This window comes from Felis catus, chromosome D3, assembly GCF_018350175.1.
Source record: "Felis catus isolate Fca126 chromosome D3, F.catus_Fca126_mat1.0, whole genome shotgun sequence".
Classification (NCBI taxonomy): Eukaryota; Metazoa; Chordata; class Mammalia; order Carnivora; family Felidae; genus Felis; species Felis catus.
The window spans coordinates 10,469,508-10,482,800 of NC_058379.1; the positions used below are offsets into that span (position 1 = coordinate 10,469,508).

Consider the following 13,293-nt stretch of genomic DNA (forward strand, 5'->3'; position numbering starts at 1 on the left):
ATTGTGAAGACAGGAAAAAGGGGGATGCGCCGGCTTCAGTTTCCATCTGGGGATGTTTATTGGCCCGAACGGATCATGTGGCCTCTCCCGGCTTCCCAGGGAGAGGGAAGGACCATCCTATCACACAGTGGAAAACCAGAAACGCAGTCATTGCACTGACGACAACCATTGCACTCAACAACCGACCCTTGCTTTAGTATAGTTACACTGTTACCATCCCCTGATAGCATCATATGTATTGTGGTTATCTCTAGTACTCATCATTAGCATGCTCCCTGTACTTATTCTGGCTTACTCTGGCTTATTCTGGCTTCAAAAAGCCTGAGATATTTCCTTCTAGTGCCAAAGCTGGGCTCCCATCTCTTTAGGAAAATGTAACTGAGATAATTGTTGTTAATAATAACATAAATTCATGATAGCTCCCACTTGACGAGCGGGTGTTTCCTGCTGGGTCCTGAACCAGGAACTTCCCATACATCGTCTCATTTAAGCCTCATGATAATTATGATCTGAGACCTAATGCTACAGATGAGGAACCTCCCTGAAGTTCAGGGATGGGGATATGCTTCTCAGGCTGGTAGATGGCTGGATGGGCTTGGCCCCCAAGCCCGTACCCTAAATCACCCTGCTGAACTGTCTGCTAAGAGCATGTGGTCTTAGCCTCTGGAAATATATATTTTTTAATTTTTAAATGTTTATTTATTTTTGAGAGACAGAGACAGAGTGCAAGCGGGAGAGGGGCAGAGAGAGAGGGAGACACAGAATCCGAGGCAGGCTCCAGGCTCTGAGCTGTCAGCACCGAGCCCGACGTGGGGCTCAAACCCACAGACCATGAGATCATGACTTGAGCCGAAGTTGGATGCTTAACCGATTGAGCCACCGAGGAGCCCCTGCATCTTTAAATGCAAGCAGGGTTGTCTGGATGGACATTGCTTTGGGTGACAGGGGTGAATCACGGCCGCATTCTCTCTTTTCAGTCCTGTTTCCCCCCCTCCCCCCTGCCCTCCCATCACCCAAGGCTCCATTCCCATGAATTCCTCATTCGCCAAATATTCCATGTCTGTTGAAGCTTCTGAGTCTTTGCTCACCCGCATCCCCATCCTTGCCTCTGCCTTTTAAGTCTTGCACCCCCTGCTGATCCTTCAAGGCCCAGCCCAGAGGTCCCCCACTCCAGGAAGACCCTCATCACCCCAGCCCCCAGGCAGAACAAATACCAGAGCCTGCCTGTTCCCATGGCATTTCTTTAGCACATTAACAGAGCTGAACATTTTCTAGACACACACAGACACAGCTTTTTCAGAGGAGGGAAGAGATTAGTCTTTGTTTTTAATTAATGCCAGCTCTCTCATCCTGGCTTTTAATACTGCCACCTCATTTGTCTTATTAAGTACTTAGTTTTGCTTTTAATTAGTGCTGTTTGTTGTCACTGAATTTTAATTGTCAGTGCAGGGTCTCAGCAGGCCTTGGTGAGGGTGCTTTACAAACGTTTCCTGTCCTCCTGCAAGGCCTGAGCTTGGGTGGCAGTGCTTCTGAAGCGGGGGGGGGGGGGGGGGGGGGGGCTCCAGGGGGTTGTTGAAGGCTGGTGTATTTCTCTCCAGGCCTTGGCCAATTCAGGCTGCCTTTGAGGTCCCCTTTTGCTCCAAGGTGGCTGGTCTGTGAAGACACATACTGCTCAGGAGGGTTGTAGTGGCAAAAATTCAATTCAAATTGACTTGAGAAATGAAAAAAGGAGAAACATATTGGCTCATGGTGGCTAAAAAGGCCAGGAGGATACATTCAGGCGTGGCTGGATCCAGCATTCCAGTGCATCATCAGGAACCAACCTCTTTCCATCTCTCAGCTCTACTTTATGCTTTGGCGAGCCTTTCCCACGTGGTGGCAAAAGTGACCAGTGGCAGCTCCAAGCTTCTCTTCCACCAGCTGAGCAATCCCAATGGAAAGAGAATGCTTCTTTCCATATGGTTCCAGCAAAAGTTTAAGGGCAGGTCTTCATTGGTCCAGACTGGGTCATGTGCCTATCCCTGGACCAATCACTGTAGCCTATGGGGTGTAATACACTGATTGGCCAGGCAAGGGAAATTGGCCCACTTCTAGGGACCAGAATGGATGAGCTCCTCTTAAGCGACACAGATTGATCGTGAAAGAGGGAGGGCTTCCCAAGGGAAAATTGCCGTTTCCCCCCACCAAAGAGAGAGAAATGCCAAACAGGCAAAAACAAGACGTCTCGATCCCAGAGAGCCACTGCAGTGTCTCACTCAAGCTAAACAAACATCTGGAATTTACGTCTTTGTTCCGCTCCCCAGCCGTACCCTCAGATAACATTAGCAGTGACCTCCTTGCCTCACACTTGAAAAGGAGTTTGGATTACGAGGTCCCCGCACACGTGTTCACTCATGAGCCCTCCCCAACAACACTGCAAGGCAAACATGACAAAGGTGGGCATTTTTATGTCTTCACTTTGCAGATGCAAAAACTGAGGCCCAGAATGACGAAACAGAAAGTAAAACGAACAGGGGTGCCAAGGTTGGATTCCCAGACTCCGGGTCCAAGGCCGGCTCTTGCACCGTGACGATAGGCTGCTCTCTCGGTCAGCTTTTGGTGCATAACCAAGCCCCCCACCGTTGAGTGCCTTAGAACAACCACCATTCATTTATCTCACGATTGTTTAGGTCAGCGATTGGGTTGAGTTCAGCTGGGTGGTTCCTCTGGTCTAGGCCAGACTTGGATGACCTTGTCTGGGCTGGCTCACATCTGTGGCCAACGTGCAGGTCGGGCTGGGAGTGGCTGCTTTACGACGGGGCGGCTGCAGCAGCGAGGATGACCGGGACCCTCACAACGGTGAGGGATAGACTCTCTGCCTGCCTTAAAACTCTCTAACAGGGGGACTGTCCCGTGGGCCTCTTCGAAGGCTCATGACAGGAATCATCCGCTATTGCTGTGTGGCTGTGGGAGAAGCATGCGGAGGTGATGGTGAGTTTCGTTTGTTTCAAGGCCAGGAGCACAAACGTGCCTGCGTCTCGAGGGTTACTCTGGCCCGTCTCTGTCCTTGTTTTAGGCACCAGCAGGCTCTGCAGGGAAGGAGCCAAGCAAGGCCTTACCGTTCCAGGCCTGTGGCCAGGTTCTGGGGAGCCTGGGGATGTCCCAGCTGGCTTCGGGAGCAAAGAGAGGCCGACAGCAGCCTGTAGGCGCTAGATGTAGCTGGCCGCACGAGGGACGCTGTAGCTCTGAGACACGGGGCTGGCGTGGCAAGGCCGGGGGGCAAGCGGAGCGGTGCCTGGCTCGATCAAGTGTGGTTGATGGCATCTTTCCCCTTGCTGGCCCATGTCCTTGCCTCGGCGGGGATGTGTCGGAACCCTAAGACCCTGGCAAATAGTCAACGCTGGATGCGTGGTTGGGGCAGAGTAGAAATATTCAGCTCATCACTCAGAGTGGAAGCCCAAATGGTCCTCATGATCGGACGTGCCCCCCTCCCTGCCCCCACTACTGCTCCGACCTCTGCCCCCACCTATCTTCCTCTTGCTCACTCCACTCCAGCCACTATGCGCTCCTTGTCATTTCTCCACATTACCAGCGTATGCCCACCCCAGGGCCTTTGCACTTGCTTTCCCCTCTGTTTGGAATGCTCTGCCTCCAATATTCACATGGCTCAGTCCATTACCCCCTTCAAGTCTTTGCTCAAATAACATATCTCACTGAAGCCTCCTCTGACGACTTATTAAAACTCACCCTTCCCTCTCAATCACCAGTCCCCCTTCTTGGTCTTGTTTTTCTAAAGTGCTCATCACTAGCTGATGCCTTTTACATTTGAATTACTGCTTGGTTATCCTCTGGATTCCCCACTAAAAGTTAAGCTCCATGGGGGCAGTGATTTTCCTCTGTTTTGTTGGTTTGGTTTGATGTTGTATCCCCGGTGCCTAGAACAGTGTCTGGCATACAGTAATAGATGTTCTGTAAGTATTTTTTTGATCCTTCCTATTTCTTAACAGAAGCTGGCAATCTGTATTTTTAATTAAATCCCATGCTTTTAGAATATTGGCTTGATTTAACTTTTTCAAAAACACTGCATGGGCCAAACAAAACATATTTTCAGCCTGGACCCTGTTCCTGGAACCTCCCATTCACCCCTCCCAGTCTCCCCCCCCCCCCCATTTAAGGCCCTTGGTGTAAGTTGCATTTCCCACACCATCACATAGTCTGCGTGGTTTTTCTAGATTTCTAACTAAGCAGTGATAGGCCTGACTCAGGGAAAGAAGGGCGAGACAGGAAAAGACAGAGAGAGAGAACTGGTGGGGGCTGTCCAAGCTGGTGGCTGCGGGGTCTGCTGTGAAGCATCTGGCTTAATTCCAAGACTGGGGGGCTGGGGGGCTGACCGTGGCATTGAATTCCACGCACACAGCTGTAGCTCACGTCAGTTCCCTGCTGTGCCCTGAAGGGCCTGTACAGCTCCCCTGCCAGCCCGGCCCAGCCCGAGGAGTCATGCGTAGACACTTGCGGCTAAATGGGCTTTAAGATTTCCTTTCTTAGCTCATCGGAAACCGACAGAAGACCTGGAGATTTGGTGGTTCGAGGCACAGCTCCTGAGCAAACGGCGCTGACAGGAGCCAAGGAGAAGTAGGCAGAAACAAAATGCATAGGGGGAGAGAGGCAAGGTTCTGGAATCTGGCCTCTCTGGGCTTGGGACAGAGTCTCCTGGTAGTTTCAGAAGCAAGGCGGCATACGGGTTAGTACCAAGCTGTGCGGGTGGGCAGATCTGGAACAGGCCTGGCTCTGCCGCTTACATGCAGGTTTATGGAGTGCCTACTGCACTCACTGAGCTTAGGTGAGGATTTATTTATTGAGCACCTACTGTATACCGTGTTCAGGACCGGCTGCAGAGCGAAAATGCAGGGCCCCCTGATCAACTATTGTTAAGAATCTCAAGATAGTGACAGCAGAGCATTAAGGCAAATTCTGGACCCTTCTAGGCCTGGAGCGCTGGGCAGCTGCCTAGGTTGTGGGCCCGTGAAGCTGGCCCTGCATGCATTGGATGTACAATTATCGAACAAAGTTGGACCCAGGCCCTGCTCTCATGGATCTTACAGAATAGGTGAAGAGACACACAGTAGATAAAGAAAAAATGATAATTGCAAATCATTATAAGTATTATAAATGAAACAAACAGTGACAGCAAGCAATGGGTGAAAGGAGGTAACTTAGTGTAGTCAAGGAATGCTTCCTGAAGGAGGTGACACTTGAGCAGAGACCAGGGGGGCCTGAGAAGGAATTAGCCACATGAGAGGAAGAGGAAGGTGTTATAAAGGCAGAGAGAACAGCAGAGGCAAAGGCCTGGTAGCTGGAAAAGCCAGCGTGGCCAGAGGGTGGTCAGAGATACGGGGAGGGTAGCAGGGAGAGGGTCATGACATTCCTTTGAAGTTACAGGGGAGGTCTTAACTCTTCTGATGGACAGCCATTGGAGCACTTTATTATTTTAAAATTACATGAAAAAAATAAATGCTCAGGGGCGCCTGGGTGGCGCAGTCGGTTAAGCATCCAACTTCAGCCAGGTCACGATCTCGTGGTCCGTGAGTTCGAGCCCCGCGTCGGGCTCTGGGCTGATGGCTCAGAGCCTGGAGCCTGTTTCAGATTCTGTGTCTCCCTCTCTCTCTGCCCCTCCCCCGTTCATGCTCTGTCTCTCTCTGTCCCAAAAATAAATAAACGTTGAAAAAATAAATAAATAAATAAATAAATGCTCAGGGGCGCCTGGGTGACTCAGTTAAGCGTCCGACTTTGGCTCAGGTCATGATCTCCCGGTTCATGGGTTCAAGCCCTGCATCGGGCTCTTCTCTAGCAGCTCGGAGCCTGGAGCCTGCTTCGGATTCTGTGTTTCCCTCTCTCTCTGCCCCTTCCCTGCTTGTACGCTAGCTCTCTCTCTTTCTCTCTCTCAAAAACAAAAAAATAAACATGAAAAAAATAAACGTTCATTTGTTTTTCCATAGCTAACGTATCTACACGGTTGCAAACACGAAGGGGCATGTTGTAAAAATTCTCCTTCCCAGCTCAGCTTCAGCGACGGTCCCCCTCCCCGGAGGCAAGCAATATTGTGCTAGTTTCCTGCTAGTTCTTTACAGAGACACATGTATCTTACGCATGGATAACCACAAGCCACACGTGTGCACGTATCCTGCTTTGCCTTGTGCACACAAATGGCGCTCTTCGAGAACATCATCCTACGTCCTGGTCTTTACGACTAGGCAGTTTATCTCAGTGATGCATCCACGTCCATCATAAATAATCTCCTTATTCTTTCCCGCTGTGCAGTATTCCACTATCCAGAGGCACACCACGGGCTAGCCAGCGCTAAGTACCGGGCGTTTAGATTGCTTTGTTGAAACACTTTAAGCAGGACCTTGGGAAGCCCGCTTAAATGCATCGTGACTCAGTTGCTCCTCTGTAAAATGGGAGAAGAAGAACACCTATCTCGAAGGCTGTTGTGAGGGCTGAGCAAGATAAAACTTGAAAGGCACTTAGCACGTAGTAAGCCCTTGATATGTGAACAGCTGTTGTTGTTGTTGCTTTTATTATTGAAAGCAGACTGTTCCTTGGAGTTTGCACCAGGACTGGGGAGTGGGGGGGGGGGGGTGGGGATCACCTGTGCCCAGGAAAAAGACTTGGAGCCTCTGGCTTCTGGGGAGGCAATTATTTTCTGCTTTCTGAACTTGCAGCTGCAGGACGGGAATCTAAGCCATGACTTTGGCCTTGACCGAGCCAAAGCGTGTGATCTCTCAGCATCTCTAGGTAGGGGGCTGGTGGGGGAGGGTCTCAGCGTGTTTCTGGGGCTGAGAGGTGGGCATACAGCCAGGAGCTGTCAGGATCCAATAATCTAAAGCCCAGGGAGGAATGTTCTGTAGGTGTGAACCGAGTAGTGATTAGCACATGGGTTTTGGAGAGAGTTAAAACCCTGAGTCTGCTTGTTGGTAGCTGTGTGATTTTAAACAGGTGGCTTAACCACTCTGAACCTCAGTTTCTTACCTGTAAAATGTCACTTACCTGACCGTAGGATTGTAAGGATTAAAGCAAATGACGAAGGTATGGAATTTTGCGCATAGTAGGTGCTCAAGAAATGTTGGTCATCGTTGTTACATAAGCTATAGTCTAGGGGAAGTAGGAAGGGGGGATGATCTTTCTGCAAGTGCTCACTGTGTGTCAGGGACTGTTGTAGATGCTGAAATTCATCAGCTCGGTGACGCTGAGGTTCTGCGGGTCCTAGGGCAGAATCCTATGTAATTTATCTGACACAGGCATCTCTGTTTTTGCTCCTGGCGCCAATGGTTGGTTTCCCTCTGGGGCTTCTCCCTGGAGCTGCAGGCCTCCTGTCCACTGTGGTGATGGTTTCTCTGTAGTGTGCAATAGGAGAGGCAGGGAGCATCTGAAAACGTCAGAGGCTTTCTCCACTTCTGTTAACTCGCCCTCAAACCTGACATCGTGGCTGGACTTCCTGGGGCAGCATCTGCAGGCAGGTAGGAGAGTGTCTTAGGCTCGCCTTTTATCAGGTTAGAAGATGGCTAAGTAACATGATGAGCTTGGGGATCGGAACCCCGATTTCCTAAAATTCTACTCCCGCGTGAGGTCAAGTACTCTAGAAGCAGAACCCGCGATGGGATTTTCTGGTACCAGTGATGACTCCGGGAAGCAGCGAGGGATGCCAGGCGAGGACGGGGCTTCAGCTGGAGTCTGGCCTCAGCCTGATCCCGTGGGGAGCTCTGGAGCATGCTGGCACACGCTTGTCCTGCCTCGAGACAAAAAGTCTGTGCTTTTGCACTGCCCCCTGCCCGTTATTCATTGGCTTTGGGCTGCGCTCGGGGTGTCTCTGGGCAAGGCAGCTGCTTTTGTTGGCTGAGGGCAGTTCTCTGGAAAACGGTGCTGCCATGAGCCCTTAGCTGCTAACACTCCCAGAGGCTTGGGGTGGACGCCCCTCCTGTCCAGGACATCGGCAATGTGTGCTGTGCCCCCTCCCCTCCACCTGCATCTGTCCCCCCATCCCCCCAGCCACGGTCTGCCTGTGGACACGTGACCTCCTTTCTCTGGATGGCAAAGCTGAAATAACCAGTAGGGTCCAGGGTAGCTTCTGGCCTGGAGGACCGAGCTGGGTGCTTTCCATGAATGATCTTGGACTTTGCAGGCAGACTTTTAACAGGAAATGAGCTCCTAGTGTGCATGACTGAATGCAGGAGAGGATGGGCCGCCAGGTTCCGCCTAGAGAGCAACAGCATTTGGAGATTAGAGTTCGTGGGCGGAGACGGTATAACCCCTGTCCCAGCCCTCCCTGCTTCCTGGGGTCCCCCGAGGGCAGCACCACATCTCTGCTGCAAAGCAGGAGGCAAGGCATTCGAATGAATGTTTGGAGTCCCCGTCCGGGAGCAGCCGAGGAAGCCCAAAACCTGGGCCCGAGCAGGGGCCAGGGGTCCCGGGGACCCAGGATGGCCTCGCTCAGCAACTGACACAGACAATAACGAGACAAGTTTCTTTTCAGCAGATCCCCTTTGCACCAGGAGACGTCCCTTCTTTCTTCCTGCTTTCCAAGTGGAAACGGTGAAATGGTCATATTAATCTGAGAAGATTATGTCGATCACAGGGGAGCAGACGAAATGGCTTTTCTGTAAGAGGCTTGCCTCCCATGTGTCCAGCCCTCGGCCCCCCTCCGGCTTCACTCACTCAAAGATTTAATAACTCCAGGGGCTGCAGGATAGGAGAGAGAGTGCTCTCCCTGTTCATCTCCCGACTTCCCAGCATCCCAGAAACCGTGTGGTGCCAAGACCTTCAGGGAGATCGGGACCCACGGGACACAGTGACCCACGTTCCGAAGTTTTTGTTTTTTAATTAATTAAATGTAATCTCCGTGGCCTCTCCCGCTTTGCCCTTTGGCCAGACCTGCGGGAGGGGGTTGGGGAGCCTCACAGAGGACATGAGCCTGGCTCAGTTCAGCTGGACTGCCTTAGTGTTGAAGGAGACTCACGCATGCATTCAACAAATGTTGATTAAATGCCTTCTATGCGCCAGGCGCTCTGTGAAGTGTTGGAGATTAAGAGAGAACAGAACAGAGTAAGTCCTGCAAGGGGCTTACGTTTTAGACATGAGAGAGGCAAACTCTAAGCAAATAAATAAGACATCCGATAAATTTGGGAAGGGATACGAGCTGTGAAGAAAAGTAAAGGAAGAAGAGTAAAAGAAGCCAGAGTGGAGGACATGGGGGAGGAGCTGTTTTAAATGGAGCAGTCGGGGAGGGCCCTTGAGGGGATGACATCTGGGAACACACCTAAAGAAACGGCAGTGAGCCTGGCATATGGGCCTGGAGTTCCGGGCAGAGGGGAGAGTGAGGAAGTGAGGGGTGGAAGAAGGGCAGAGAGGCCTGGGGAAGAGGGCACGGGGGGCTGCGTAGGGAGCAAGAGGAGAGTGGGGGGTAGAGTTAGAGAAGGAGGTCACAAGGAGCCAAGGTCATGCCAAGGAGTTTAGATTTTATTCTGGGAGCAATAGGGAGCCATTGAAGACTTCTGAGCAAAAGAGTGACATGGGCTGATTTACTGTATTTGAGGTGGGGAGGGAAGGGACATAAAGTGCAGACACGGCTTTTGCAGGTGTATGTACCTGTTTAGTGACCACCCAGATCAAGATACAGAACATTTTCATCCTACAGAGGCCCCTCCCCAGCTGCCCCTCCCCAGCCCCAAAGTTAGCAATGGATTTGCTCTGATTTCTACAATCATCAAATAACTTTGTCTCTTCTTCACTTCCATGAAGCCCACTGTCATATAGCGTGTTCTCTTTTGCTGCTGGCCTCCTTCATAAAATATAGTGTCTGTGAGATGTGTCCCTATCGCTACATACATCAGGGGTTTGTCTTTTATTGCAGACCAGCATCCCACTGCGTGGACAGACCACACGGATCTATCTACTCTCCTGTTGATGGGCATTTGGATTGTTTCTAGGTTTTAGCTGTTGTGAATCAGGAAGCTGTGAACATTCTTGTACATGCTTAGAACGTGAGCATTTTCTCCTTGGGTGTAATCCTAAGAGTCGCACTCGTGAACTGTAGGGGAGATGAACGTCCATAGCTTTAATGGGCCTGCCAGCTTCCCAAAGTGATGGTCCCACCCTCCCCCCACTTCACTGAGATACATTTCACATAACAATTCACCCTTTACAATGAATTTTAGAACATTCTCATTGCCCCCCCAAAGAAGCCCCGTGCCCCAAAGCCATCACCTCCTAGTCCCCCCACCCTCCCCAGCCCCTGGCAACCAAAATCTATTTTCCGCCTCTGTAGGTTTGGATGTTTCTTACAAATGGAATCACACAATGTGGCATCTTTCACTCAGCACCCTGTTTTCAAGGTTCATCCGCGTGGCGCATGTCAGAACCTCTTTCCTTTTTACGGCTACATAACCTTCCATCGCCTAGACCACACCACATCTTGTTTGTAGGCTCATCATTTGGTGAATACGGAGTCATTCCCACTCTTTGGCTGTTACGAATGATGCTGCTACGAGCATCCGCGTACACGTTTTTGGGTGAACATATGTTTTCGTTTCCCCTGGGCGGGTCGATACTTAGGTGTGGAATTGCTGGATCCCACAGTAGCTCTGTGTTTCGCCGTGGGGTGCTGTTTTTACAAGCTGTGAGTTGTGTTTGTAAAGATCTCCCTGGCCACTGTGTGGAGCGTGGACTGAAGAAAGCCAAGGGTATGGAAGCAGGGGGGCTGTGGAAGAGGCCACCACAGTAAGCCGGGAGGAGATGGCGGTGTCTTGGATCAGCACAGCGGTGAGCCAGGCAGAGAGCAGTGGACAGATTCTGGATCCACTGTGAAGATCAAACCAACGTGATTTTCGGATGGGTCGGGTGTTAAAAGTATTTTTTTTTTTTAAAGCCAGGATTGACTTCAGGGTTTTGGACCTCAAAGCTGGCCAAGGCCAAGGTGACTGGCAAATGAGTCAGATGACACCCTCCGGTAGAAAGACCCTGGATTGGAATCAAGAACTCTGACCCTAGCCCTGCTGGACACGTGGCCTTGAGTTAGTGAAGGAGGAGGATGTGGGTTTTAGGAAGAAGGCTCTTGGCTCTGATCCATTTCTGCCTCTAGGGAGCTGTGACTTCCAGAAGGAACTTTCCCTCTTGGGGCCTGGGTTTCTCCATCTGGGAAGTGGAGAAGCTGGGTGACATGCCGGTCTTCTCTGCATCTCCCGGAGTGCTTGGCATAGAGTAGGGACTTAAGAAAGAGCGGCTGGATGACTGGGTGATGTCCGGGTTAATGTCTTCCAGGAGCACCGAACTTCTGCCATGACCGACACCGTGTTCAGCAACAGCTCTAGCCGTTGGATGTGTCCCAGTGACCGACCCCTTCAATCGGAGTAAGTCCCTGCGTCTTCCTGGGAGTGGCTTGTGTGGGGTCAGTGAGGTCCTGATAGTCCTACACTTGAAGGAAGAGAGGACAAGCAAGGAAAGAAACAGAATTTCCTTCCGTGGGGTGAGGGGGGGAAAAAACACCCGGTGGGGGTGTTGTCATGGAAACTTCTTCACCCATTTTACTGCTTCGCAAGGTTGGAAGAACAAGATGAAATTTTGGGGCGCCTGGGTGGCTCAGTCAGTTAAGCGTCCGACTTCAGCTCAGGTCATGATCTCGTGGTTTGTGAGTTCAAACCCCGCATCAGGCTCTCTGTGCTGACAGCTTAGAGCCTGGAGCCTGCTTTGGATTCTGTGTCTCCCGCTCTCTGCCTTGTCTCTGCTTGTACTCTCTCTCTCTCTCAAAAATAAATAAACGTTAAAAAAAAAAAAAACAAGGTGAAATTTTGAACTCCATACCACATATTAGAGGTGGCACGGTGGAGTGGTGAGAGCACTGATCCAACAGTTAAAATCAGACTTGGTTCTGCTTCTAGATCTGAGCTCATTTACTGTGCGATCATAGGCAAATCTCTTCCCCCCTCTGGGCCTCAGTTTCCTCATCAGTCAAATGAGGAGGTTGGACTAGATCACAGGTTGCAAACGGGCAGGCCACCAGCTGACTGTGGCTTGCAACCGTGTTTTTTTGTTTGTTTGTTTTTACTATCTGGTTTTGGCCTGATTATTTAAAAATTGGGAAATTTTACATAAAAGTAACGTCATATTCTGTATCCAGTAATTATTATACCTGAATAAGGGATGTATTAGATCTGTACCATACTGGCTCATGAGAGCTGATAAATTTTGGGGCATTTGGCAAGCCTGTTATTAAACACAGTCATTAAAAATTAAGTTTATAACGTTATCATTGAATTATGTTAAACACAAAGGATATAAATACTCAAAATTAATCACTTAATTATTTTACTATATTTTGTTATTCTCTGTGTTATGTTACATATGTTTTATTTTGAGAGAGAGAGAGAGAGAGAGAGAGAGAGAGAGAGAGAGAATGCAAGTGGGGGAGGGGCAAAGAGAGAGAGGGAGAGAGAGAATCCCAAGCAGGCTCCACACTGTCAGTGTAGAGATCATGACCTGGGCCAAAGTCAGATGCTTAACTGAATGAGCCACCCAGGCGCCCCTATTAAACCCGTGTATCTAATGCTATGCTCCTGCATATTTCTTCCCCATTTTGCATTCAGCGGGGCTTTTTCTCCACCGTTAAATTGTCTGGGGAGGGTTCACCAGCACACCACTGCCTGTAGTGCCTGACCACCTATGTCTGTTGTTTATCATTCCTGTAGGTTTTCACTCAAAGTGGCTTCTTTGAATGCTTGGTAGTTTTTCACCGTGAGTTCAATCGGTGAGAATCCTGGGGATCGACTTCGGGGATATTTTTCTTCAGAAGGACTAACATTCTTGCTTCTGCCAGGATTCAGGGGAGTCACTCCCCCAGGATGGCGTTAGCTCCCTCGGAGGGTCCTGGCTCAACGTCCTCCCGGGTCTCAGATTGAGCTTCTCCGCCTATTAGGGGCGTAAGGTCAGACTCTGGAACACAGTGCTGGTATTCGCATCGGCTTACTGCTCACAGCTCACTGTCCTAGATTCAGTTTGCTTTGTTTTTTTCTCTTTTTTTAAAAAGAAATTGCCTTCTAGAGTATGAATATGTACCTTCAACAGTACACATTTGAAGTCCAGTTTGACCATTGGAAGAACGTGAAGGTATCACATGCAGTCGTGTGGTAATGAACAAATCCCTACTTCCCCAGTGTTTCCTTGTGCCTCTTCCTCCCCCCACCCCAACCCCCACATCTCCAGGTAATTACTAAGCTTTCTGTAAATATAACATTAGTTTATGTTTTCTAGAATTTCACGCAAGTG

General features: G+C 50.1%; 1 protein-coding gene across 9 annotated transcripts in view; it reads left to right on the plus strand.

Annotated features, from left to right (window-relative positions):
* The window catches only part of RPH3A (rabphilin 3A), a 278,545-nt gene that overhangs the window by 200,239 nt on the left and 65,013 nt on the right, over positions 1 to 13,293 (plus strand). For all 9 annotated transcript variants that reach the window (XM_045041384.1, XM_045041385.1, XM_045041386.1 and 6 more), the window contains one exon: positions 11,293 to 11,381. In XM_045041384.1, the coding sequence (XP_044897319.1) occupies positions 11,311 to 11,381 (71 nt within the window). In that variant the 5' untranslated portion in view covers positions 11,293 to 11,310. The remainder of the gene's footprint in view (positions 1 to 11,292; positions 11,382 to 13,293) is intronic.